Genomic DNA, 24,251 nt, shown 5'->3' on the forward strand with positions numbered 1-24,251 from the left:
AGTGTCTGCCTAGCTCTATACGCGCGTTTTCAGCCGCATAGAATCAGCCTCACTTGTAGACTGGTCCGGCGCCAACCGTACCGAGGCAAACCGATTTGTAGCAGAAAACCAATCTACAACATCATATACACACAGTATGGTAACTATCAGCGTCAGAAAGAAAAGAAAAGAAAAGAAAAGAAAAGAAAAGAAAAGAAAAGAAAAGAAAAGAAAAGAATATCCATGTGTTTTTTAAAAGATTATTCCATGATTTCTTTACGCTCTATGGCAATCTATCCTGCAGGTGCTTTCGCTAGCAACGTTGCGTCTTGATTCCGTGTGAAAATCCGCCGTGCATGAATCCCTTGTTTCGCCAAATTCATGATATTAAGGCGATTTACTCGGGAGTCTTGTTGGCGTCAAACTCGTACTTGACCTTGAGCTCCTCGACCAGCTCGACGTACTTCTTCTGGGCCTCGGCGGGGTCGGTGATGCCCTCCTCCTCGTAGGCGGCCTCCCAGGCCTTCCACTTGGCGCGGGCCTGCAGTAAGATGAAAGAGTTAGCATTAGATATAGGAATGGAACAAGGTGGAAAGATATGAGTTGCTGTTTGCGCAACGTACCTCGAAGGAGAACCGTGAAGGCTCGTCAGACTTCTTGAACTCGAAGCCCTTGCCAATCTTGAAAAGAGCTGTAAGCGAAACAGATGAATCAGCACAAGGTCCCCCATTTGCATCTTTGCGCATTTCTGCGTTACATTTTCCACATCGCGACAAAGGCGCCCGCCATCTTTTCCAACCGATTCCAAAGGAAAGGGAAATCATCGCATACCGTAGAGGCGCAAAAGGTCGTCGTTGCTAGGCTTCTTGGTCAACTGCTTGACCTCGACCAGGGCCTTGGTAAATTCGGGAGACTCGGGAGCCGACATGATTGAAAAGTGATTAATTTCTTTTTCTCGGTGTATGATCTAAAAAAAAGAGAAAGAAGAAAGGCTATGGCACGATTCAAGAAAAAGAAAGCTCGCCTTGGTCGTAGCTCAGCGGGGTAAGGCCAATGAAGCTAGCAGTCTAAAGGGGGGAAACGCCCAAAAGGAGGGGCAGATGACGAGCATGAACCGGTTTTGTTGAGACGCGCGATTGGCCTGGCTGAAGCACAGAACAGACAGAATCACATGTCGGATGCATCAGCTGCAGTTCCTGATGACGGTGAGACGCAGTGTTGTAGAATTACAGAGCAATGCAGTAAATTACAAGCTGATTACTGCAAGAGAATACAAGCTTTTTGCTTGGACGTCTCTTGGTTCAAAGCCAACTGCAACTTCATTTGATTACCTGCATTCCCAGTCTATGCATGTACACTTCCAAAAACAGATATATACCTACCTACCTGTCCCTACATCTGCAAACCATTATCAACCAATCTCGCTATCTGGTTCACGCTCACAAAGAAAAGAAAAGAAACACCCAAAATAGTTTTCCTCCATATAGAATCTGCCCATGTCTTCTCTCTCTCTCCATCCACCGTCTCGTTTAGCCCCTCTTCTCATCTTCAATCTCCCTCTGCAGCTGCTCCAGGATCTGCTCGCGAGACCGCAAGTGAGCTTCTAGGCCATCCACCTGCTCACGCACCGTCTCCAAATCATCCGAGATGCTCTTCAGGTTTCCGCCCACGGCGCTCTTGCCCTTGCCCTCTTCCAAGTCTCTCAGCTCCCGTCGCTTGTAGTCCAAGAGCTGATCCAACTCCTTCTTGACCAGGGCCGGCTTAGTATCGCGCTTCCCGCCCTTGCGCCTCTCTGCAATCTCTTCCACCTTTCGCATCTTATCATCCAAATCCTGCAGCTGGCGCCTGAGTCTGACTTCCTCCCAGTCTTCCGTCTTCTCCGTCGAAAAGTCGGTGCCCGCTGTCTTGAAGCCGCTGCGTCCGAGTCTTGTCAAGTACTGGTCGCCAAACTTGGCCTTCTTACCCGTCGTTGTAGAATCATCCGCCCTCGTAGCCCATCGGGATGAGACTCCTGTCCTTTGGTTGTCAACCTGGTAATCGATCTGGTTGCGCTCAAAGCTTGATCGCAGTGAGGCAGGTACTGTGCGAGGAATGCGGTATCCGTCGTGTCGATTGTTGAGAATATGCAGGAATGCAAGACATGCGTCCTTGTTGATGCTTGAGGAAGCAGAGGGGTTGATGAGGTTCCAAGCAGATCGAATGTCTGTATCGGGGACGTCTAGGGAATCGTAAAGATCCTCAAGGGATGCGACTGCACTCGGGTTAATATCTGGCGCGGCTCATTTTGGCAAAGGCCACAAAGGGGTAATCTAACATGCTACTTCTCCTCGCATATCCCGATTCTCTTGGTAGATCTGCTCGTATTTGGCCTTGTCTGCGGGCTTCATATACCACTCAAACCCATCTTTCAGGCCGGGGGTATCGTCCTCGTCTTCGACTTGCTCAAATTGCGGCTGCTTCCCTGTGATGGCTTTGGTTGCTTGCACCAGATGGGCCTTCGACTCCGGGATCATCCAGTCGGGCAGAGTCTTTGGTACGTCGGCATATTCCTGGCAAACGCGGAATTATCATTAGTTGTCTAGCCCTGACCATTGAGAGCGCGTCTCTGGATATTTTGGGAGGGTAGATGGCTTACTCCGTTTAGAATATCAAAAATGAGTCGCATAGCCACGCAAAACTCCTCAAAGTCCAGGTTTCCATCGTTGTCCACGTCCGCCAAATCCCACACCCTTTCTAGCTGGTCATCGCGGAGGCCACTGTTCTTGAGCACGGGCGCAGCCTGTTCTCCCGTAAGGAACTGTCCGCCGCCTGTTCTGTCGGAAAAGATATTCCAGTATGTCTCGATTTCCTTCTGCTCAATCTTGGGAGGCATCGTCTCTGGAGCTCTCGGATCGATCCGAGGAGTGCCGCCTTGGGGGGTGTTTGGTTGGAATCAGCTCTCAAAGCTCGATCTGCAGTCGCCGGGCGCAACTGAAAAAGGCGCAAAGAAAAAGACCAGACGCCAAACAGAGCACCAAGAAATCGCGAAAGCGCAAAGACAGCCGCAAGGCACGAGAGTGAGCGAACGGGTGCGAGAACCAGGAGTCGCAAGCGAGTGACGAAGCTACGGATATTGGCGATGCCCAGTACGGAGACCGTAGAGTGTACATGCGCCTTGTACCTGGCCGCTATGGAATGGGACGGGGTACAGTACATGTGCCTGTGCCCGGATTGGCGGAGCCTAGGGCCTCGCTTTGCGGCTATGCGAAGATGAATACAGGGGACCATGGTGGCGCTACACTATCAGCCTATGCTCGTTCCGTGCTTGGCCATTGCAGAAAGGGTCAGTCTGGCTCTGGGAACGAAATTTTATAGTTTGCCGCCGCTCAAATCAGGTACCTACATATTCCGATAGCCCAAAACGACGAGTTGGGTCCATACCTCGCTATTGATCAGTGACACAAGATATGTTTCATAAGCGTATAAGAGGCCTACTTGCATATCCTTTGATAAGCCGTCGCGCCTCTACAGGTCGATCATTTGAACTGGCCAATCACAGCCGCTCAATTTTCTCTGCGCCCCACGCGACAGCCCAAGAAGGGGGAAAAGGTCCAGGGTCCATCCAGTTAGAGGGGCGTCCATTTTCTTTTCACATTGTCGGAGACATTGTCAGTTGGGGATTTGTTGCCGGGGCATAATTTCATACCAGTATTTAAGCTTGATACCCAATCGCCACGCACGAGACTCGAGTGGCCATTCTTTTTTTCGATTCAACGGCGTCTTTGACTTCTTCTTCCTTTTCTATAAATACGATCGGTACATCTCAAACAATTGAGCAGCAATGTCGACAACCACCACCACCACTACGACAGCCCAGCCGATTACGGCTGAAGCCATGCTTCGTCTCTTCCCAGACATCGACACCACCAGCGAGGCACTGACGGGCCACGACGAGGAGCAAATCCGCCTGATGGACGAGGTCTGCATCGTCACGGACGAAAACGATGCGCCCATTGGCACTGCGAGCAAGAAGATTTGTACGAAACATGCCTCTCTTCCCCCTGGAATCGTGAAATGGCGGGGCATGGCCATGGCAGTTCTGTCGGCTAACAACACGACGTCTTCAACATATAGGCCACTTGATGACCAACATCGACAAGGGCCTCTTGCACCGTGCCTTTTCCGTCTTCCTCTTCAACGACAAGAACGAGCTGCTGCTCCAGCAGCGCGCCACTGAGAAGATTACGTTCCCCGACATGTGGACCAACACCTGCTGCTCGCACCCTCTGAGCATTCCCACCGAGACTGGCGCAAACCTGGTCGACTCCATCGCTGGAGCGAAGCGTGCTGCCCAGCGCAAGCTGGAGCACGAGCTGGGCATCAACAAGGAGCAGGTGCCCTTTGAGGATTTCCACTTCCTGACCCGAATCCACTACAAGGCTCCTAGCGACGGCAAATGGGGCGAGCACGAGAGTACGAGATTTGAACAACTCCCTAGACCTCGAATTAGGACCCTAAGCTAACGGTGAACTCTTGTACCAGTTGACTACATCCTCTTCATCAAGGCCAACGTCGACCTCAACATCAACGAGAACGAGGTGCAGGCCGTTCAATACGTCTCCCCCGAGAGCCTCAAGAAGCAGTTTGAAGACCCCAGCCTCAAGTTCACTCCCTGGTTCAAGCTGATCTGCAACTCGATGCTCTTCCAGTGGTGGGAGAGCTTAGACTCTGGTCTGGACAAGTACACCAACGAGCAGGAGATTCGACGCATGCTGTGAGTCTCCAGGTTTAATTAACAAGAATACGAATACGATGTAAGAGGGAACGTAATGTGGATGAGCGAGCGAATGCGGCACAATGTGTGTTTGCCCTCAAGGAAGACGACGATACAAATGATGGAAGCTACTGGGGTTCAATATACGGCTAGATTTGCTTGTGTCTGTTGAGAATCTTTACTAGAGTATTTCCTAGAGCAAAGTTAGATGCGGGAGCGTCATACATGTAATCAAGATATCAATACGCGAATCAGTGCAGATGGCATCAGATGAATTACGTGGCATCGACGCAGTTGCAGGGAATCTCTTTGTGAAACTCGAAAGTTTGAGATTTGTTACACGCAGGTGGCTTATAGATCGTTGTCGTACTCGTATCGGAATTCGTATACCTTGGTGACTTGATTCAAGTCGTGAGCTACCCTAAAGATGTGTATGAAACTTGTGTGTTTTGCCACAGACAGTGCAGATATTATTAGAATTCAATAAGAAAAGGGTAAAGATGGACTAAAATGAGGCAATCTAGCTGAATTGACATTTAATTTGAAAACCTACATAATAACTACCTAACTAGTCAGGTTGAATGCGCTCACCAAGTTGTAGCTTCTTCTGTCAACTCCAATATTGCAATACCAAGACCAGCCAGATACTGCTCCCATGCTCCATCAAATGTACAGCCGCTAGACTTGTGTATTTAATTGCATCTAATTCTAACAAGATACCAAACCATGATTCCTACCTGTAGCAACCAAGCATTAAATCCCAGGTCAGAATGCAAATGCGGAACCCCGTACAATAGAGTTGTTCACATGCAAATCCTACTCATGTGAGCGCCGTTCCCGCAGCGCTATTATATAACAAGAACGCCAATGATTGAATGCAATTCACTCTTAGGCTATTATGGAACAACAATGCAAAACGTTAGTTCATCTTCATTACCCCAGAAGCCTCCCCGCAAAACGTATGCCGAATCTGGCATCTCATCATCAGCAACACGTCTGGCACGAGACCCGGCACGAGACTTGACGCGCATGCTTGGTCGTCCCATTGTCTCCGTTTTATTGGGAGATAGGGAAGACGAGAATTGATGTAGATGCAGCCAACCAGCCGTGTCTTAATCCCCCACGCCCTCCAGCAACTTACATACACTTTACATAATGGGAGCGTATTGACTGATGAACAAAAGTTTCAAGTTCCCATCATATCAATTCCCTAGCCACTGATGCATCTTGTCATGAAAGTCTAAAACGCCCGATGAATAGTCACAGCTGACATCCAGATATTTCGGTCAACTTTCCATGCCTCAGGACCTATCTATCCATCTCCATCGTCTCTCTCTCCATAGCGGCTGTCCTTTTCCCGGGGGAGGCTTCAGGCGGCCCCATCCACCAACTGCTAGCGCTGAGGCCCGCTGTAGGGCGCGCGGGGCCGCTGGTCCTCCGCCAAATCCAGCCTAAGCTCGCCGGCAGACTCCGCACTCGATGATATGGGCGTCAACGGCGGAGAGGTGCGAGATAGCAGCCTGTTGCGGTTAGGCTTGGGGGTTCAAGAGAAGGGATCTAGATAACGGATTGCTGGGTGGATGGAGCAGGTCTCTACAGTATGTGCCAGTGCGTACGGTATACCTGTATCTGACTGTAACTGATGCCGATGGATGGATGTATCCCGCTGTAGTTCCGGGCTGTGTTGTCTCTTGTACAAGACACCATCGACAAGACCAGTATCAACATCAACTCGAAGCAACTGGAACCATCTCAATCAAAAACCCGAGCCTCCGCCGGCCACACCGTCAAGCCCATCCGACCGAGGCGGCGTATCATCTGACCCCAAGCCTGACCTCGGCGGTCCGCCAATCGTGGATCCCCTCAGCCAAACTCGGCCAACCAAAGCGTGGGGAGCCGTCCACACGCCAGACATCTTGGCTCCCATTACTTGCTGCTTTCTTATCTCTTTTGTTTTTTTCTTGGGCGAGTTGCCGCGTTCCGGTGTCATCGGAGCCTTGCTCCTCCCGTATCAATTGCCATGGCTTCGCTAGCGGCCGCAGAGACAAGCAATTTAGTGGTGTTGGTCGTAATAGATATTGATCCCAGCTCTTCGTGGTTTGCGTGTGTGTTAGTCCGTAAAAAACGACGATTTGGCAGCAGGGTGCAGATCCGTGTCAGATCCCTACAAAACCCCCATCTCGGTAGACAAGTGACCCCTTCTTTTCTCTTCCCTTTGCACCTCTTGCTTCACCTGGGGATTTTCTTTCTTCGATCTGATCTAATTCCGATCTGGTAAAACAATCTGCCTACAACGACAGCATATCGCCAAGAATAGCAACACTGAAGAACCCCCTGCTGGACACAAGACTAACAAGGAAATAACAAGAAAGGCTGAAAAGGACGGGGAAGGGAAAAGAGAAAGACTCAAAACTGGGCCTAGGTCATCCATACTCAGGGCTTGGGAACGAGGCTATCCTTTTTGTATTCCCCTCTTTGGATCTTGTGTTGGAACAAGTCGCTGCTCTTGACGCACTCTATTCTGACTATTGGTCAACATCATCGCTGCTTTCATTGTGGTCTCCGTCTCCATTCTTCACCCTCTGCATAGACGATATCCATCTGTCGTCGTCAGTGAAGTGATTGATTGCTTGACTGGTTATTCATAACAACACACGCACCGTCATCGCTCTCCATCTTTCTCAAAGCCCAACAACTACTGCAACAAACGCCATACTTTGCCCAGCGCATCTTGTTTAATTCATCTCATTTTTTTCCCCTCTACCCTCTCTCCTTCTATACCCCAAACATCTTCACATTTAAACGGTCCTGGGGCCTTAAAATCCACATTGATGTCGGTTGACCTACGCGACTGCTTAAACTGCCTGCAACACCCTTCCAGGTTTATGCCCATCTCGAGATCACAACTCTCAAGTGTCCATACCGGCGATAGTGCCCATAATATAATACGTGAGTCCAACTCGTACAGAGTCCCCGTCTGCATCAATTCATGATCATTACTAAACTAGGCGCCTCTTTTGATGCGGTTTCGACTCGTACAGGAAGTATTGAGTGAATGGAAAGGTTGAAATCATCAACTCCAAGAATAATAAAAGACAAGTCAAATAAAAAAAAGAAAACAAGAAAGCTACATTATCAACACCTTTAGCCCAACATGGCGCACGTTATAAGCAAAACCGCCGTTGATACCATCACGACCACCGCCTCCACCGCCATCGCAACAGCCATTGTGGACCGCCGCCGCTCTCTCGTCCCTCAGTCGTGGGAGAAATCCGTCCGCAAGATTGGCCTGACTGAGTGCGAGCAGGCGGGCGTCTCTCTCGCCCACGCCTTTGCCGCCGATGCCTTGAGCATGTATCTCCTCGACGGCGACGAAACGGATCGTTACTCGGACGAGACCAAATGGAAGCTCCATGTCCACATCATGACGTATCTGGTGTCCGCCCATTGCTACAGCGGCCTCGTCACAACCATTGGCCCGGATTATGATTGCGTGGCCTTGTGGTGAGTTCCCGTCTTCTACTCTTGTTGCGGGGGGGGATATATCGTGTTGATGAACTCGCTCTAGGATGCCTCCTGGGATGCACATGGATGGCTGGTGGACCATCTTCCGGAGCGGCATGTGGCGCCTCTACTACCAGCTTGGCTCAGAGGGCCGCAAGCGCTATTATGAAGATGTGCTGCCTCTCCTGCACGAGACAATGGACGAAGTCATGGGAGACCGCGAGTACTATTACCTTGCTTATATTGGAACCAAGCCCAGCGCCAGGGGCAAGGGCTATGCCAAGAAGCTCATCATGGACATGGCGGCAAAGGTAAGCGGCATCTCTATATGCAAAGAGAAAGACGAGACTGATGAGTTGACCATTCCACACAGGCTGATGCCGAGAACCGCGCCATGTACCTCGAATCCAGCTCCAGCGACAACATCAGCTACTACGAGCGCTTCGGCTTCAAGTACCGCAAGGAAATCTCCTTCAAGAGAGGGCCGGTGCCTGTGCCGCTGTTCATCATGGTGCGCGAGCCAGTAGCCGTAGCCGCCAAAGCAGTCGAAGAAGCAGTGCCAACGCTGGACCAGATTGAGACTGTCAAAGTCTAATGTCTGCGATTGAAGTTGGCTACTTCAACTTTGTTTGGTATGGAGAATAGTTGAAAGATTGTTGATAAGCTTGAACCCCCTTTCTGTTTCGTTCTCTCCTTCACAAGACTCTTTTTGATTTTGAAAGTTGCGTGGCTTGAACATCGATTGCCCAGTCGCTCATTAACATCATGCGTTCAAGTAAGCTTGAGTTTGGACAGATTTTGTATTTTATCCTTCGTTCGTTATGCTTGTTGCTGTTTTTTTTTTTCATCCTATTTAGTGAGATACCTTTTTCAACTCACTTGACCAAGTCCTGTCTCTACCATACACTAGGTATTATATATCAAAAAAAAAAAAAAAAAGATTTTTGCGTCGGTGTCAAACTGCTCTTAGTAATCTAAAATGGCCCATGTCTCGTCATCCACAGTTGTATATATCAGGCCCTGTCCCAAAAGCTCGTCTGCCGCAGTGATGACTTCCCGCATTCCCAGGCCCGTGCTTGCCGTGATGTTGCTCAGATGCATTCCGTCGTTGCCTCCAGGTGTGTCGTTCAAGTAGGTGTATACTCTCTTGGCAACAGTGCTGCATCCAGAGAGCTTGCTGGGGAGCTGGGCGCCGCCAGCACCAGCATTGAAGCCGTCGCCGCCGTCAACGAACATGCTATCTCCGTTGGCGTTTGCTCCCGCGCCGGCAGGGCCCCGGGTGTTTACTAGATGCACGTAGGTTGCCTCCAGCAGGTGGTAGTTGACCTCGTTGAAGTCTGTGACTGGCCGGATGACGTGGGCTCCAACGTGTCGCTTATTGGAAAAGGATTTCAGGCGGCCCCATACGCGGATGTGTGAATCAATCTCGAAGCCGGGTTCTGCGTCGCCTTGCTTGTCTGCGTCGATCCACTTCTTGACGTCAATCTGCCCTGTGCCGTCGTCGACCCGGATTGTCAGGTTGGTCTGCTGTGGGTTTATGCTGCGGACTTGGCCGACGAATGTGATTTGTGTGATGGGAGTGCCGTCCACTTTGAACTCTGCACCCGAGTACGGCTCTTCCGCGTCGAGGATTTGCTTGATTGTCAAGGGTCGTAATGATTCATCTTGGTATGACTTTTGGTTGAAACACGTCAGCTTTGAGCTCTCTTGGATATACGCGGCATCAAACGAGGAATCGCTGAGCTGACCTTGCCGCCACCACCTTGGCTGCCTTGCTGTGAACCCCCTCCAGCGAAGAAGCCGCCAGAATCATCGCCGCCTTGGGCGCCGTAGCTAGTTTTGGAGTATCCGTCGTAGGCAGCTGCAGATGAGAGATGAGCACAAAACAGCTAGAATTACACACGGGGCTTGCCTTACACATTATGGCGACAGTGATGTGGTCAACGCTGGCTTTTCTCAAAAGTGGGAGACGCGTTTGAAGCGCGCCTTGTTTAATGGATTTTGCCCCGCGACAAGCTAGGCACGAGCGTGAGCACGAGCGTGAGCACGACCAGCGGGCTGACTCAGCAGCTGAATCCAGGCACCGCGCCTTTACATGACTTTACGACGAGTACATGCATCGTTGGCCTTTACTCTCTTCCATTTGCATTGTTCAAAGTTGTCCAAAATGCACGTGGCTTGTTTGTAATCAGATACTTGCTCAGATTCGAGATGCGTAGAATAATCTCAATCTGGAAGTTGGAGATGTTTACCCTCGGTACGACGTAGGTACGTACATGGCGCATGCACGGCTCACTCACTGTAATACATACATGCAAGGCACTCACTGTAAACACCACATTCGATGAAATGCTTGCTTTCAAGATCCATGCCCCAAGACACAATTGATCCTTCTTACATCCTTCCTTTTCTAAAGCTTGTCATCTACGTGGCTTATATCAATCAACACCACCTCAATCGCCACCGTCACAAGATTCCCGCACGGCATCTCCAACGGCGCCGGCCAATAAGCGCTCCGCATCTTCAGCCTCGGCAAGAATTCCAGCCGGGGGTCGCATAATAGCCTGCCTGACTCGAACTGGGTGGCCGGCAACGCTGCGCTGCCAATCCAAACCACGGAGCATGATCGCATAAGCCGGGGTTGACATCAACAACAGAAAGCGCCCTTCCACCGTCTTCTACACAAGTCTCCCCACGGCGATCAATCAATACCCGGGCCATTGTCTTTTAATCTTGCATCTTCTTCTCTTGATCTGCTTGCCACGTTCATAGCGATAGCGTTGCGTTGACTTGCTGCTGTGTTTCTGCGCCCCCATCAACACCAACACCAACCCCAACATCACCACCACGCCATCGTCGCTTTCGCATCGCATACGCCATGGGGAGATCCCAGACCGCGACCCTCCCGCTGATTCCCCTCCCTCGCGGGACTGTCCTGCTCCCGGGCCTCGCCTACCGCGTCACCGTGAACTCCAGCCGGCCCGACCTGCCGGCCCTTCTCGCCTACGTCTACGAGCTCGCCGCATCAAAGGGCCCGGATGGCCGCATCGACTCCATCCCGATAGCGTGTGTGCCCGTGTCTTCCCCGCTGGTCGGCCCGGACGGCCAGCTCCTCATCACCAACGGCGAGGACCCGGAGAGCGCCCGCGTCGACTCGATCAACCCGGGCACCGCAAACAAGGACGATTTGTTTGGCTTTGGCGTTGCTGCCAAGATCGTCGGCATCGATGGACGCGGGTCCGGCGAGTTCGCGCTGCGGGTGGAGGGCACAAGTAGGATCAGACTGGACGCAATAGTTCGCGAGCGTCCCTTCTTCGAGGCCAAAGCAACTTACTATGAAGACGAAGGTAGGCTGTCTCATCTTTTACTAGAATCCCTTTGTCTGTTCGGCTTGAGCTTTGGGTTTCTGATCTCAATTCGCTTTTACCAGTCAATGTCACCGATAAGCAGCTGCAAGACTTGTTCACCCTGCTAAAGATGCGCTCAAGAGAGCTGGTCACGATTCTACGCATCTCGTCATTGCTCCCGCGCACAGGCGGCCCTGCTCTCTCACCCGCCGTCACAAAACGATTAGAGATGCTCATAATCAGAAGGGAGTTGAAGGAGGCTGGACTGCTGGCTGATTTCATGGCCAACCTTCTCGATGGCACCCATGAAGAAAAGCTCGGCATCCTAGCCGCCCTGGATATCAAGGTTAGGCTCACCAAGGTCATCGAGCTCTTGGAGCGCCAGGTTGGCGGCATCAAGAACAACTTCAAGATTACTACATTCACAACAGTCCCGGTCCAGATCATCGATCGGCTAAACGAGAACCCTACTAGGAGGCCAAATACGATGCCTCCAATGGCGGGCATGGGGCTTCTACCACCTCCAGGAGGGAGTGACCAAAACGAGGACCAAGACGCCAACGAGCTTGACGAACTCAAGAAGAAACTGCAGGCAGCAAAGTTACCGCAAGAAGCCTCCAAGTCTGTGGATAGAGAACTGCGCCGGCTGCAGAGAATGCCGCCCATGAATCAAGAATATCAGGTTACAAGGAACTGGTTGGAGACGATATCTGAAATCCCATGGACCGCGGCCACAAATGATCGACTCGGAGCTGATACGCTGACCAAAGCTCGGCAGCAGCTCGATCTCGACCACTATGGCCTGGATAAAGTCAAGAGAAGGCTCATCGAGTACCTGGCTGTCTTGAGGCTGAAGCAGTCCATCAGTGACGACATGGATGAGCAGATTCGCAAGGCAGAAGCCGATGCCGCCGTTGCTGAAAAGGCAATCACCGACGGCAAGAGCAGCAGCGACACCGCCCAGATAGCAGAAGACGTTGCTCAAAACGACGCCAGCCGACAAGAGGCGTCCGAATCCGAACTCGCCAAGCTCCAGGTGCTCAAGTCCAAGCGCACAGTCGACAAGTCGCCCATCATGCTCCTCATCGGACCCCCCGGCGTAGGAAAGACCAGCCTGGCCAAATCGGTTGCAACTGCTCTGGGCCGCAAGTTCCACCGCATCTCCTTGGGCGGTGTCAGAGACGAAGCTGAAATCCGTGGCCACAGGAGGACCTACGTGGCGGCCATGCCCGGGCTCATCGTGCAAGGGCTTAGAAAGGTCGGTGTGGCGAATCCAGTCTTTCTGCTCGACGAGATTGACAAGATTGGCACGGCGAGTGTACACGGCGATCCCTCGGCCGCCATGCTCGAGGTTCTAGACCCGGAGCAGAACCACAACTTCCAGGACCACTACGTCGGCATGCCGGTCGATCTGTCCAAGGTCCTCTTCATCGCCACCGCCAACAGCCTGGACACCATCCCCGGTCCTCTGTTGGACCGCATGGAGATGATCTATCTTCCTGGCTACACCACGCTTGAGAAGCGCCACATTGCCATCCAGCATCTGATCCCCAAGCAGCTCCGGTCCAACGGACTGGCGGATGACCAGGTCGAGTTCAGCCAAGAGGTGGTGTCCAAAATCATCGAGTCGTACACCCGTGAGTCAGGGGTTCGCAATCTGGAACGTGAAATTGGCTCTGTATGTCGTGCCAAGGCTGTCGAGTACGCAGAGGCGAGAGACAATGGCGCCCTGGAGACGTACCGGCCGCAGCTCACGCTTGACGACATTGAGCAGATTTTGGGCATTGAAAAGTATGAAGAGGAAATCGCCGAGAAGACTAGTCGTCCGGGCATTGTAACGGGACTTGTGGCCTACAGCACCGGTGGCAACGGCAGCATCCTCTTCATCGAAGTTGCTGACATGCCCGGCAATGGACGAGTACAGCTTACGGGCAAGCTGGGCGACGTTCTCAAGGAGAGTGTTGAAGTTGCCCTCACCTGGGTCAAAGCCCATGCCTATGAACTGAGCCTTACCTCTGATCCACACGTTGATATCATGAAGGATCGCAGTATTCACGTCCACTGCCCTTCGGGAGCTATTCCCAAGGATGGGCCCAGCAGTGGTATCGGCCAAGCCATTGCCTTGATCTCACTATTCTCTGGCAAGCCAGTGCCACCTACAATGGCTATGACGGTACGCTCCCCCCCCCCCCCCTTCATCGTTACCAAAATCAAAGCAATTTCTGCTCAACACCAAGCAAACTCAAAAAAAAACCCCTCCTTCTCCCCTCATCTTCCCCTACACACCAACCTTGGACTGACATAGGCTGACGTGACATGGAAACACAGGGCGAGATATCCCTCCGCGGCCGAGTCACCGCTGTCGGAGGTATCAAGGAAAAACTCATCGGTGCCCTCCGAGCGGGGGTTAAGACGGTGCTACTCCCAGCGCAGAACCGCAAGGACGCCAAGGATCTTCCTCAGGAAGTCAAGGATGGTCTAGAGATCCTCCATGTAAAGTGAGTCAAATTCTTCCTTGTCCTTCTCTGTGCTTCTGCCCCCCTCCTCAAACCTCCACTCTCACGCACTTATATCTCTTGAATATACTGGCTTGCAATGAAACCGCCTTACGGTTATGCATGTTGCCTCATCATATCATCATCAGAAAAAAAAAATGCTATGAGATAAGCAGTGTTACTAACTTCCATGGTAAAATAGCCACATTTGGGATGCGATCCGACTGGTCTGGCCCGATTCCCACTGGGCTGAAGATCACCAGTACGCTGGCATCGAGAGCCGTCTATAAGGATTCATGTTTTGTTTTGTCTGCTGGCGTCCCGGAAATTCTGTCCTCGTGTCTTGCATTTTGATCAGGTACCCTTGTTGTAACCCTAATCCAGCGTCATATATATATAAGAAGGGGAAATGGGGAGCGTGGCATAGTCTTGAAATGTATCAGATCTGAGACAAGACATAATCAGACCATACAGATCTTTGGTATCGTACGCTACTTCTGCTACAAGCGATAGCTATTGATTTAAGACAACAATATCCAAATACTACTTGTAAGCCATCTGTTTCTACGTCGATCCGGCAATTCGGATTGCGGGATAAGAGTGTTCGAGGTTTTTCTTTTTTCCTTTCTGTCTTCCCATTTACGAAGATGGGTAGCGTTTTTCACGTACCTACTCATCCCAGCGGGCTTTTGTGCGATCCTGTCACTGCATCCTCGCGCCACAGGAAGCGAGCTGCGTATGGAGCTCTCTTGTTGGGAAATCCTTGCATGTTCTTCTGCGTGAGGAGGAAAAAAAATTAAAATTAAAATAAGATAATTGCACGCCTAGGGGGCGAGATTTCGACGTGGCCGCAGTATAGCTACCTGGATACATCTCCATAGACCATGTGCTGCGGCGCTAAAAAAAACACATGGACGCAGTGGCGTCAGAGTAAGACATGCAGTACAAGGCGACTTTCATTCCCACGTCTAGCGATTCACAGTAAGACAAGGAGGGATGAAGGACAAAGAGGAAGCAAGGGGAGGAAGCAAGGGGGTGGACAAAAGTCAAGCTGAAGGCAAGGGAATGGAGTATGTATCTCTGGTTTACACAAGGTACTCTGTACCCTCTTGAAAGCAGGCGAAGATCGTTCCTGGCTATGATATATCCATGTTTTCAGCCAACAAGCAGCTGTACTGAGTCAACTGGTTCATATGCATGTCGAGCTGTGCCAGTGTTATCCTTGCAGCTCAGCTATTGGATGAGACACACACACGCGAGGCTGGCACACGCCTGCGGTGTTTAACTTCCCTTGGTGGCATAATCTGTGTGCGTGCACGATGTTTGTACGCGACTGTGTCAGAGGTTCAGCTGGACATGGATGGAACATGATGAACAGACCAGCCATGCTGGCCTGACACGAAGGCCAAATTTGCCTTCTTGCTGAAAGATGGATTGGCCGCGGATCGTCCGGCGGCACATGTTGGCTATTGGCTTGCGTGCTCTGTTTGAAATACTAGCTTCTATTCTGTCATCGGCTTGCTCAGGCTCCCCTGCATAATCTAATGCATCTTTTTATATGTGGCGATTTGTCGGCGCATTTCTTGTCGTGGACGCTTAGGACCACAAACAGCTATAGGCTGCGTGTTCGGGGGGTCAGCTAATGGCGGCATATTCCAACCAGTCGTATGCTGGGCTCACCTCCTTGCATGCCTTTTGTTCCGATAGCTGAGCATCCGATCCAATAGCATGGAGGCGAAGCTGAGATGGAGGCACAAACAACTCCCTGGCTAGTTCGCATATGATAGGGTGTCCTGAGAGTCAAAGGTCTCAATTTCCTGCCCGAAATTTGCGTCTGGCTTTGTCTTGGCCGACGCCACAACACACACATGTAGCTTGTGCTTTCAAAATTGTGAGTCTTCGTGCCCCGACAATAGTTATTCTGGGAGTACTGAATCAAGCAGGTGAACGCTCGAGCTTACAACTTAACACCACTTCGTCATCATGCTCATTAGCAAGATATGACAAGAAATAGTAATATATCGGCTATTCGGGCAGGAACTTTAGCCCGCAAGTCAGATGCGGGACGTTTATCACAGTTTCCGCTGACAGCAGGGCTTGTCCAAAGCAACAGGGTTATCGTTCGTACATAGAATCCCTGGTGAACTGAACTGTCGCAGGGATGCTGATTCCTAGTACAAAGCAACAGTACGGAATAGTATCAACCAGCAATGGAAAAATCGAAAAGCCTGTCGACAAGGGGCTGTCTCAGCACGTGGTCTTGACGAACGAACTTCATTCTATTTCAGATACCGCCCCAGTGTGCTCTCATAGTAAACACGACGTAGAGATTGGGAGTTCAACTCGCCTCCTCAAACTCGTGCTGGCCTTTCACAGCGTATCTGCCCATCTTGTGGCGATAGAATGCGCTCACCAGACAAAGACTGGGACTTTTCCCTAGCTCATATGTAGTCGAATTTGGTTCTGAGGGACATATAATTCTGCCCGGGCCACCCTAGCGTTAGCGGCTGCCACACATCCGGAAATCTAACAGCTCAGTCCAGACCCTTCCAGTGTGGAATGCGCGTGCCAATTCCACTCCCCCCAGTCCCATCGGCGAGGCACATGCATGGTATGAAGCACTTGGTAGCTTCTCGGAGTACGAGCTGTGATATGGCACTAGCAATGTATCTGGTGTGGATGCCAAGGTAAATTAGGGAGGGAAGGCTTTTGATACCTCGATCCGATTGAGCAGCTAGGCTCCGAGAGCGGCACACTTGTGGTAACTCTTGATATACAATAAAATACTGATGATCCGAACACACTGGTGAGACGCTATCAGCAAGACGGCACAGCATAGCCCACTCAGTAGTAGCATGAAAAGAGGAAAAAGAGCTCAAATATGAGCCAAAGGTGCACAGGGGAGAAGAGCCCGCGGCAAGACAGTACACTTCGCCAAGCCTGTATTTGGGACTTGGCGTAGGTTCGTTCATTGCATGTATGTAAGATTGAGTAATGTAGGAGAATGTCACGGTGGGCTCGCCGGACGGGGCTTCGCAGCCCCTTCACTCAACCCCCACTCACATCGACGAGATGTGATAGAATAATAGACGCTTGTCAGAAAATTTCCGTCTGGTTTCCTTGCCGACTACGGGTTAGTGGCAATGGCCGCTAGGGGCACTTCGCTTTGAGATTCCCGTTTCCGGTTGTTGCTTATCTTGCTTGGCCATGCTTTGTTTCGCTGTGGTAAAAACAAGTGGAAGCTTTTCTAGCCATTGCGTTCATTGGCCGCCGAGCCTCCCCGGGATGATACTCGGAACAACTGGCGATCGCATTATTAGCCCCTCATAGATATACAAGTATTCCGCCAGATGGCAGGTGGCATTTGGTGCGACGGCGACTGTACTGTTCATATTGGGTACGGACTGTTGGTGAGATGATTCTTTCTTTCCTTGTGCTTGGCCTTGCTGTCCGTTTCTTGCTATCGCATAGCCGGATGAATCCAACGGCCATCGCCAGGTGCTGAGGATGATATCTCGCAGACAAGATCAGTTTGTTGGCCGCCTGGGACTTGATGAGAATATGCACGTGTACTCCGTACTGAGTAGGTACTACATGCATGCAGGCCCACGACCGGGAGCCCAAATATCCCGTCCAACGGAGCAAATGAAACTGTACCATTTCGTACTTTGTAATTTGGTTCCATCTGGATTCACAGCCTAAGGCTCGCTAGCCGAAATCTGCGCCTTCCTACCGGAACAAGTCTAGATGCATGAGAACCCTTGCTGAGAACGCAAGGTTTTAGCATCTTGAAGATAAATGCTTGAGAGGGGTTTTCCTTTCTTTCTCTTGCTGCGTGGGGGTTTTGTATTTACACCCCTTTGGTCGTTTTCCTTGTGGAAGGACGCCTCAGGTGCGAGGTCTTTTCACCTCTGATATCGGCAGGAGTGCACGCCTGGGAAGTTTCTGTGCCATTCCCCCAGATTCGCACGAGGACGCATCCCTGCCCCCTCCCCCCCGGAAATTTAGCTCCTCAATAGTCCTGCGGCCATCAGAACGAAATGGAGCCCGGCGGGGGGTGCGCCGTCAAGGCCACGGGAAAAGCAGATGGCCTGGGCCCTTCGAAGCACAGGTGCCCGGCTGAATCCTGGCAGCTTCCCGTTGCTTTGAACGATGCGTGATCAGTTCCTGATGACTGCTATCCTCACGATACCGCAAAGCTGCGAGCAGCAGGCTCTCCGAACGCCCATGGTCTGACTAGTGGCCAAGTGCCCACCATGGCAGTGGGATGTCACCTACTCAATCTGGCGGAGGGTTGAAGCTGTTGGTCTGGTCTGTAAACTTGTTTAGAACATGACCGCTCCTCTTGTGAAATCCAGTGCCGCGTACGAGGACAAACGTACCGAGACAAAGCCTCCAAGCTGGCAACAGGATGAGTCCAGGATTCGGCGCTGATCGTTTCTTGGTCCTTGCGGCCTTGCGGAACGGCTGCCGAGCAGATGACAGGCATGCGAATGTGGTGACTGTTGATTTCGGTTGCGAGTTTTTTATGCCTGTGCAGCGGGCGATATGGGGCATTGCTCCATAATGCACGAAGCAGATGAGGGCGTTACGGAGAATTTCGATTGGAACGTTGGAGGGGAAAAGGCCAAGCGCACGCCACCGCAAAAAGAGCCCGGAGTTGCAAATTGGTGCCAAGTGCTGGTGGCCGTACAGTACCTGGTCCCCGCCTCGTACGGTACCAGCACCAGTACCTTGCCTCGAACGCCCAACGGCAGGAATGAAGGAAGCGACTTGCCATCACCAGACCTTGCGCTCGGTTAAAATAATTTCCCGCGGCCAATGCTGGGTTTCCGGCGACATTCGACTCCATGCCCTGCTCTCAGCTTCTTGCTGCCAGTTTACTGCACCATCGCCATGCCCAGCTTCAAAGAAAACGGGCTCTTGGCCGCCCAGGCCGCTCAGGCCGCAGTTTGCAATCTGGTGCAGAGCATGTGAGTGCCAAGGCACTTGTGTCTGCCTGCCCAAGGCTGGAGAATCAATAACGTGCTGACAGAATGCAGCTAGAGGTCCACGAAGGTCCACGACGCCGCCACTTGTCACCACCAGAATACACAAGTAATGTGCTAAGGGTTCATGCTTCAAACGGGCGAGATGCAAAGTACGAGTACCTGTCTTGTTCGGAGTGGTAGGCAGTGCACAGAATCCGGACTCCGCCCCTGCACGAGGATTTCGTATTAGCGAGGTGGTATTGCGTACAGGTACGGCCATTCCTTGAACCAGCGTGTGCTCGTACAGCATTTGGGTCGAGTGTGGTTCGTTATTAAGGGGGTTCCTTGTTCGGGGATTTCTAGGCCTAACGCCATGTGCTCGTCCCAGGGTTTGCATCACTGTCAGGTTTTGCGCTTCGAATGCTACATTCTTTGCGACTCCTTGTACGGGGTACTCCGTACCTACTGCATCGGGCACCAGCCATGTGCAAATGCCCAAAGCAACCAAGCTTCTCGCATCTGCTCTATACAAGGAAGCGTTCTGGTCTACGGAATACCATGGCTATAGCTATGGAACACAGATGGCAATACTACTGGGTAACTAGGTATAGGATCTACCTCCCTCACTCTACAATGACCCTCAATCTACTATGGAGTACCTCTACATGCAGGCGTCATCCTGCTAGCTCGACTACTAGACAGCCTCGGCCTTCTACGCCATAGGAGCTAGTCGTTATATGTCCTAGAGCTAACTCATCAGGGTCCGGGTGAAAAGAAGTGCTTATGCTATGTTTTTAGGAAATTCTTGCGCCTTGACTTATATCACACTACCACGCTTCGGACCCTATGATTCAGTACAAGCATGAGCTGTGGTTGGCAGTATTGGGTTTTCGGTAGCAAGGCATGCCATTCTGGACTCGTTAAGAGATGATTCGGATCCCCACGACAGCTGTGGACCGGGAAGACAATTTTCGCCCAATGAGATGGGAGATGAGAAAAAACAACGCATTCACCACTGCAAATACGAGTTTAGGCCGTGAGAACAAGACAAAATAAGAGGAGAAACCCAAGATAACTTCAGCTGTATCACGACGCAGAATTTTTTTTACTTTGGGTACAAACAGCGCCATCGATGCCGTATTTGGAGCCGTCATCTCCGCGGCTTTCGACGGCCAAACAAAATTGTTGTTTAGGATAACACCTTCAGTGATCTTGAACAGAAAGTCTCCCCTCTAGGTGCAATGAGGCTTGCCCATTCCCTATCACTCAAAGGTCGGTGTTCTCTATCTCTGGGCTTTGTATCCGTACTCTCTAACAGTTTATACCGTTAGCGCACATGTTAAAGCTGCTAGTCGTGGGTCGGCGGGCTCTTAGGTCGCTGGCTAAATGGAAACCAGGGGCTAGGAAGCGAGACCCGTGAATGGGCGCCAACTAGGTCTAACACTAGCAGCAGTACGACTACGGGGTGGTATGACTAGCAACTAACGCGTCGTCGGGTCGGGGGGATTTAGCCATGCATAGATCATCGTTCCGTTTGGGTCTTCTTTCGCATAGATGACGCATCCGGAAGGGAAGCCGAGCAACAAATGCGGAGCAATCAATGGTATTTTCACTGTGCTACTGGTGTATGAGAGAAGACGAGGAGAAAAAAAAAAAAGAAAAGAACCCACAGCCTCTAGGGAAGAAGAAAACAATTGTAAGAGAGTGAAGGAGGATGATGGATAACAACGACACTGAGCTGGTTACCAAGAAAGGACAAACAATATCAGCGTCAGTGTCAAGGGTGCTCCGATGGAATCGTCCTCACGTAACCCCAAGGTAGCACTGAGGACTGATTAGGAGATGTCGATCGAAAAGAGATAAAGCACAGATTTGGTACAAAAACGCCGATACCAAAGCACTGGCCCGGAAGAATTCTGCACGGCCTTTGTTCATGCTCCCGGTTGCTGTCTCAGATAAGAACAAAGCGGGTAGCCTCATCCTAGTGGAGGACTAAATTACATCGCGACTAAACCGGAGCCGAGTCATTGGGTCAGATTGGGTCAATGACCGCGTTGCTAGCAGGTTCCTGCAAGGGTTTATGCAGCTTGTAGTATTTTGGGAGGAATGGGCGCCTGACTGGCATTGAAGCATCAAAGACCGCATCAAAGCGGGTCTTGTCCCTCAGCAAGCTACAGTACAGGCGTCCCCCCCTCAGAAGCTGTCTTCGGACGGCTTGGTCCCAGCCCTCTGATCTTTGCTGAAATGGGAGATGATCCTCAAGATCCAGAGCTAGAAAGTGGGAATAGGTATATCGTGACTAAGCAGCTCCCGGAAAAGAAACATGATGTCTTTGGCTAACCTACCTATGTACGCACAGTGACGACTAATAACAAGGGGCCCTAGCGAGTATATCCAGGCGAGGATGCATCGACTTCAAGTAAGAGTACGGGGTGATACCTATCCCCAGCCAAGATACCACCAATAAGAGAAGCTGAGTTCTCACTGTTACCTGTGTCCTCTTCGCTAATTGGAGGGGCGGGAACAAGGATCTCTCCGTCGGGTGAATTATTAGCATCATGTGTCAATATCTGGTTTCGGGATAGCACGTCGCACAGCTGCACGGGCACTCTACAAGTAGTATACTACAAGTATGTACCTACTTGTACGCTCCGGCTGTTCGTGCAGGGCACTCAGACTCAGCCCGTAATGCAATTTGCCAGAGAAGGTCTTACTGCTACTACTGGCAAGCCCTCTTTACTCTCTGTGTCAGGGGTTTCTCCCAATAGCGCTGAGATGTTTGGTCGGCGATGCTCGCAGAGCGCCAATCCGATCTAGGAGAGAAGCCCGGCGCAAAGCTTGCGTCTTTGATAAATGATAATTGATATGTGGCTATTTTTCTAGCGCCTGTGCGCTTCAGCGGCGCCAGAGTTATCGTCTCCCCTCGGGAATCTGGAGGATAGCGAGATGCCTCTTTTACTGGAGAGACTCGTACAGTATGATGAAAACGCTGCTTCACGTGCTCTTACTGCATGAAGTATTACATGTTTCTGACGAGTTCAGACCAGGGCTCTCGATGTTCACCTTACGTACGAGGCAGCTGGTGTGTGGTTTCTGGCTGAGGCTCTGAAACCTAGCCGGGGTCAATTGTCTAGTGCTACCATCATCTTCCTCTCCCCTTCAGCCGGTGCGTCAAACCGCAAATATACTTGTACGTGTATGCTTGTACAGTACATATTGGGTATAGCCAGGTGCTGCATTGGTTCGAGCAAGCGAGCGGCTTGAATCAATCCCTGCTAATCTAAGGCTTGCTCACGAATCGATGTCCTTGCTTTTTGGTAGGGAGCGATACGAAGTGCCTAACTGGAGCAACAGCAACTTCTTACTTTTCGGTCTAGTAAGGCAACGGTAGGCGTTTGAGGTCTTTCGCCCACGACCCGTCCGACAATTGGCAAAAGCAGAGCTGCAGGCTCGACAAAGGTACTGTGGTTGGATCTGTACTGGTACCCGCCAAGTACCCGTTGCGCTCCCAGGCACGAGCTACTTTTTGACGTGATGGAGAAACTAATATCGGAAATCTTGGGTCATACCAGCCGGCAAGCTGCCACGCTTTGACAAGGGGAGGCGCCGCTCCATACGCTAAATGACACGCCTCCCAAAATGCCCGCGGACCGCAGGCTGGCCCGTTCATCTCCCATCATATTCTGCAGCCTCGGAGCACTCAGTCGGATCTTAATACCACGGAGCTTTGGGAGAAAAGCTGGGCTAGAGCCTCGGGCTGGCTTGGGCGAGACCTCGTTTCATCACCTGGACTCGACGGGAATATAAGGGTTAGGCTGTCTTATACCGACGATCTCGTTCGTACATGGTACCTTGCTCCCTCGTCCCAGCCATTGCAGTTACATTGCTAAGCTGGAAGCCTAAAGGCATTATTGAGTGACACAAAATGGGATGAGAAAAAGCGACCCACCGACCCAATGACAGGCCGCCACAAAACGTCATCCGAGTGGGAAGGCATTCAGCTCACGTCTCAGCAAGGAGTGCAGCAATGCCTCCAAGTATTTGTGCCTGAAGCCACTTGGGGGCTAACTTTGCCATTCGGTTTTTTTTTCCGTTGCGACAAGGTTTACTCTCATGCTAGTACAACTGCGGATCTTCAAGCGTTATTGGCACATCGGAACACAGTCGGTATATTCCTACTGCCGGCGGAGTGCATAGAATCCTCCAGCCGCACGGACGGATTCAGAGTGGGATCGGTGTCGCCGACCTTGCTTGGCCTCAAGTTTTCTGGTGCCTTGACAAAAGTGATGGGCTCACGCTTTGATTGTCTTGCTGTCAGATGACGACGAGCAAAATGCTGGCTAGTGTCAGGATAGGTCGGGGGGGCAATCTGTCTATACTTGTATGTTTTAGATCCCCCAATGTCTCGAAGCCACAAAGCCACGCTTTCTCTGCGTGATGCGGCGGAGCTGCTTGCTGTTTCTATTGTTATTCTTCCAGTCATGTCTTATTGGACACCTCGCAGCCAGCAGCCAGTCTATACTTGCACCACCATCATGCCCTTCTCTACAATGGCCAGGGTTCTTGATCGCCAAGTATTGCTACTTTATTCTCCATCCTACCTCGGTGTGGGAGCTTGCAAAGTCTTTAATAGACTGCCAGCAAGCCATTTGTACGAGTACAAGTACCAACTCACTCGGCTTCCGACCTGAGTCCCGTCGTCGCGTGCCCCCATGTCTATGCGCACCGCGCCTGGGTGATTGGATGAAGACTCTTTCGGAGGACCCATGCCGTATCCCAAAAACTCAACCCAGCCTTGTCGACAAAGTCGGGTCCAATCCACAGCTCTGGGCACCAACTGGAAAGATGGAGAGGGCGCTGGACTTGGTAGCCATGTTTGGCAAGCAGGGCCTGGGCGCAGGGTCCGGCACGGTCCCTAATTAAGCGTCCAGCTCGTGTCATCCCCACCATGGCTCCATGATGCCACTTTGATTGTTTTAGCCGGATGGTGCTTCGTAGAAATCTAGCACTCAGCGCCGGCCCGCTTAAGCAGAGGCGCCCTGGGGACACCCTCTTCGGTAGCCCAGCCTCCCAAGGTTCGTGGACCTGATCCGTGGTGGCCATTCCGTGGTCCATCTGTGATCATGAAGCCATCTCTCCGATCCATCAATCCATCACCAAGGCCTTGCTATTTAACCAACTTGCACACGCTACTGCTTGCAAA

General features: G+C 51.4%; 11 protein-coding genes across 11 annotated transcripts; 4 read left to right on the forward strand and 7 right to left on the reverse strand.

Moving 5' to 3' along the window:
• Positions 1 to 233: 233 nt before the first annotated feature.
• Positions 234 to 1,030, reverse strand: TrAtP1_001603 (uncharacterized protein). The gene is made up of 3 exons (XM_014085940.2): positions 811 to 1,030; positions 603 to 670; positions 234 to 520 (listed from the first exon to the last, which is right to left on the reverse strand). Exons 1-3 carry the CDS (start codon positions 905 to 907, stop codon positions 377 to 379), a joined length of 309 nt encoding a protein of 102 aa, XP_013941415.1. The 5' UTR covers positions 908 to 1,030; the 3' UTR covers positions 234 to 376.
• Positions 1,009 to 3,344, reverse strand: TrAtP1_001604 (uncharacterized protein). The gene is made up of 3 exons (XM_014085104.2): positions 2,615 to 3,344; positions 2,294 to 2,528; positions 1,009 to 2,230 (listed from the first exon to the last, which is right to left on the reverse strand). The coding sequence occupies exons 1-3, from the start codon at positions 2,849 to 2,851 to the stop codon at positions 1,509 to 1,511; spliced, it is 1,194 nt and encodes a 397-aa protein (XP_013940579.1). The 5' UTR covers positions 2,852 to 3,344; the 3' UTR covers positions 1,009 to 1,508.
• Positions 3,345 to 3,616: 272 nt separating this feature from the next.
• TrAtP1_001605 (uncharacterized protein) lies at positions 3,617 to 5,201 on the forward strand. Its single transcript, XM_014085939.2, has 3 exons — positions 3,617 to 3,995; positions 4,093 to 4,431; positions 4,501 to 5,201. The coding sequence occupies exons 1-3, from the start codon at positions 3,800 to 3,802 to the stop codon at positions 4,734 to 4,736; spliced, it is 771 nt and encodes a 256-aa protein (XP_013941414.1). The 5' UTR covers positions 3,617 to 3,799; the 3' UTR covers positions 4,737 to 5,201.
• A 1,287-nt stretch (positions 5,202 to 6,488) lies between these two features.
• On the reverse strand, positions 6,489 to 6,647 carry TrAtP1_001606 (uncharacterized protein; the record flags this gene model as incomplete). Its single annotated transcript, XM_066111068.1, has 1 exon — positions 6,489 to 6,647. The coding sequence occupies one exon, from the start codon at positions 6,645 to 6,647 to the stop codon at positions 6,489 to 6,491; it is 159 nt and encodes a 52-aa protein (XP_065967141.1).
• A 1,239-nt stretch (positions 6,648 to 7,886) lies between these two features.
• Positions 7,887 to 8,831, forward strand: TrAtP1_001607 (uncharacterized protein; the record flags this gene model as incomplete). The annotated part of the gene is made up of 3 exons (XM_014085938.2): positions 7,887 to 8,236; positions 8,301 to 8,547; positions 8,610 to 8,831. 3 exons carry the CDS (start codon positions 7,887 to 7,889, stop codon positions 8,829 to 8,831), a joined length of 819 nt encoding a protein of 272 aa, XP_013941413.1.
• Positions 8,832 to 9,202: 371 nt separating this feature from the next.
• TrAtP1_001608 (uncharacterized protein) lies at positions 9,203 to 10,157 on the reverse strand (the record flags this gene model as incomplete). The annotated part of the gene is made up of 3 exons (XM_066111069.1): positions 9,203 to 9,910; positions 9,985 to 10,097; positions 10,154 to 10,157. The coding sequence occupies 3 exons, from the start codon at positions 10,155 to 10,157 to the stop codon at positions 9,203 to 9,205; spliced, it is 825 nt and encodes a 274-aa protein (XP_065967142.1).
• Positions 10,158 to 10,689: 532 nt separating this feature from the next.
• Positions 10,690 to 10,860, reverse strand: TrAtP1_001609 (uncharacterized protein; the record flags this gene model as incomplete). The annotated part of the gene is made up of 1 exon (XM_066111070.1): positions 10,690 to 10,860. The coding sequence occupies one exon, from the start codon at positions 10,858 to 10,860 to the stop codon at positions 10,690 to 10,692; it is 171 nt and encodes a 56-aa protein (XP_065967143.1).
• Positions 10,861 to 11,114: 254 nt separating this feature from the next.
• Positions 11,115 to 14,368, forward strand: TrAtP1_001610 (uncharacterized protein; the record flags this gene model as incomplete). Its single annotated transcript, XM_014085249.1, has 4 exons — positions 11,115 to 11,583; positions 11,667 to 13,756; positions 13,912 to 14,081; positions 14,281 to 14,368. The coding sequence occupies 4 exons, from the start codon at positions 11,115 to 11,117 to the stop codon at positions 14,366 to 14,368; spliced, it is 2,817 nt and encodes a 938-aa protein (XP_013940724.1).
• Positions 14,369 to 15,619: 1,251 nt separating this feature from the next.
• TrAtP1_001611 (uncharacterized protein) lies at positions 15,620 to 16,356 on the reverse strand (the record flags this gene model as incomplete). The annotated part of the gene is made up of 5 exons (XM_066111071.1): positions 15,620 to 15,697; positions 15,759 to 15,847; positions 15,947 to 15,958; positions 16,040 to 16,103; positions 16,333 to 16,356. 5 exons carry the CDS (start codon positions 16,354 to 16,356, stop codon positions 15,620 to 15,622), a joined length of 267 nt encoding a protein of 88 aa, XP_065967144.1.
• Positions 16,357 to 18,644: 2,288 nt separating this feature from the next.
• Positions 18,645 to 18,881, forward strand: TrAtP1_001612 (uncharacterized protein; the record flags this gene model as incomplete). The annotated part of the gene is made up of 1 exon (XM_066111072.1): positions 18,645 to 18,881. The coding sequence occupies one exon, from the start codon at positions 18,645 to 18,647 to the stop codon at positions 18,879 to 18,881; it is 237 nt and encodes a 78-aa protein (XP_065967145.1).
• A 4,302-nt stretch (positions 18,882 to 23,183) lies between these two features.
• TrAtP1_001613 (uncharacterized protein) lies at positions 23,184 to 23,531 on the reverse strand (the record flags this gene model as incomplete). The annotated part of the gene is made up of 1 exon (XM_066111073.1): positions 23,184 to 23,531. One exon carries the CDS (start codon positions 23,529 to 23,531, stop codon positions 23,184 to 23,186), a length of 348 nt encoding a protein of 115 aa, XP_065967146.1.
• Positions 23,532 to 24,251: the final 720 nt, after the last annotated feature.

This window comes from Trichoderma atroviride, chromosome 1 (genome assembly GCF_020647795.1).
Source record: "Trichoderma atroviride chromosome 1, complete sequence".
NCBI lineage: Eukaryota > Fungi > Ascomycota > Sordariomycetes > Hypocreales > Hypocreaceae > Trichoderma > Trichoderma atroviride.

Coding starts and splice junctions, on each gene's coding strand:
- TrAtP1_001603 (XM_014085940.2), bottom strand. CDS start 907: ATGTCGGCTCCCGAGTCTCCCGAATTTACCAAGGCCCTGGTCGAGGTC. Junction 671..810: donor CGACCTTTTGCGCCTCTACG/GTATGCGATGAT, acceptor TTTCGCTTACAG/CTCTTTTCAAGATTGGCAAG. Junction 521..602: donor CTTCACGGTTCTCCTTCGAG/GTACGTTGCGCA, acceptor ATCTTACTGCAG/GCCCGCGCCAAGTGGAAGGC.
- TrAtP1_001604 (XM_014085104.2), bottom strand. CDS start 2,851: ATGCCTCCCAAGATTGAGCAGAAGGAAATCGAGACATACTGGAATATC. Junction 2,529..2,614: donor TTTTTGATATTCTAAACGGA/GTAAGCCATCTA, acceptor CGCGTTTGCCAG/GAATATGCCGACGTACCAAA. Junction 2,231..2,293: donor TATGCGAGGAGAAGTAGCAT/GTTAGATTACCC, acceptor ACCCGAGTGCAG/TCGCATCCCTTGAGGATCTT.
- TrAtP1_001605 (XM_014085939.2), top strand. CDS start 3,800: ATGTCGACAACCACCACCACCACTACGACAGCCCAGCCGATTACGGCT. Junction 3,996..4,092: donor CACTGCGAGCAAGAAGATTT/GTACGAAACATG, acceptor TTCAACATATAG/GCCACTTGATGACCAACATC. Junction 4,432..4,500: donor CAAATGGGGCGAGCACGAGA/GTACGAGATTTG, acceptor CTCTTGTACCAG/TTGACTACATCCTCTTCATC.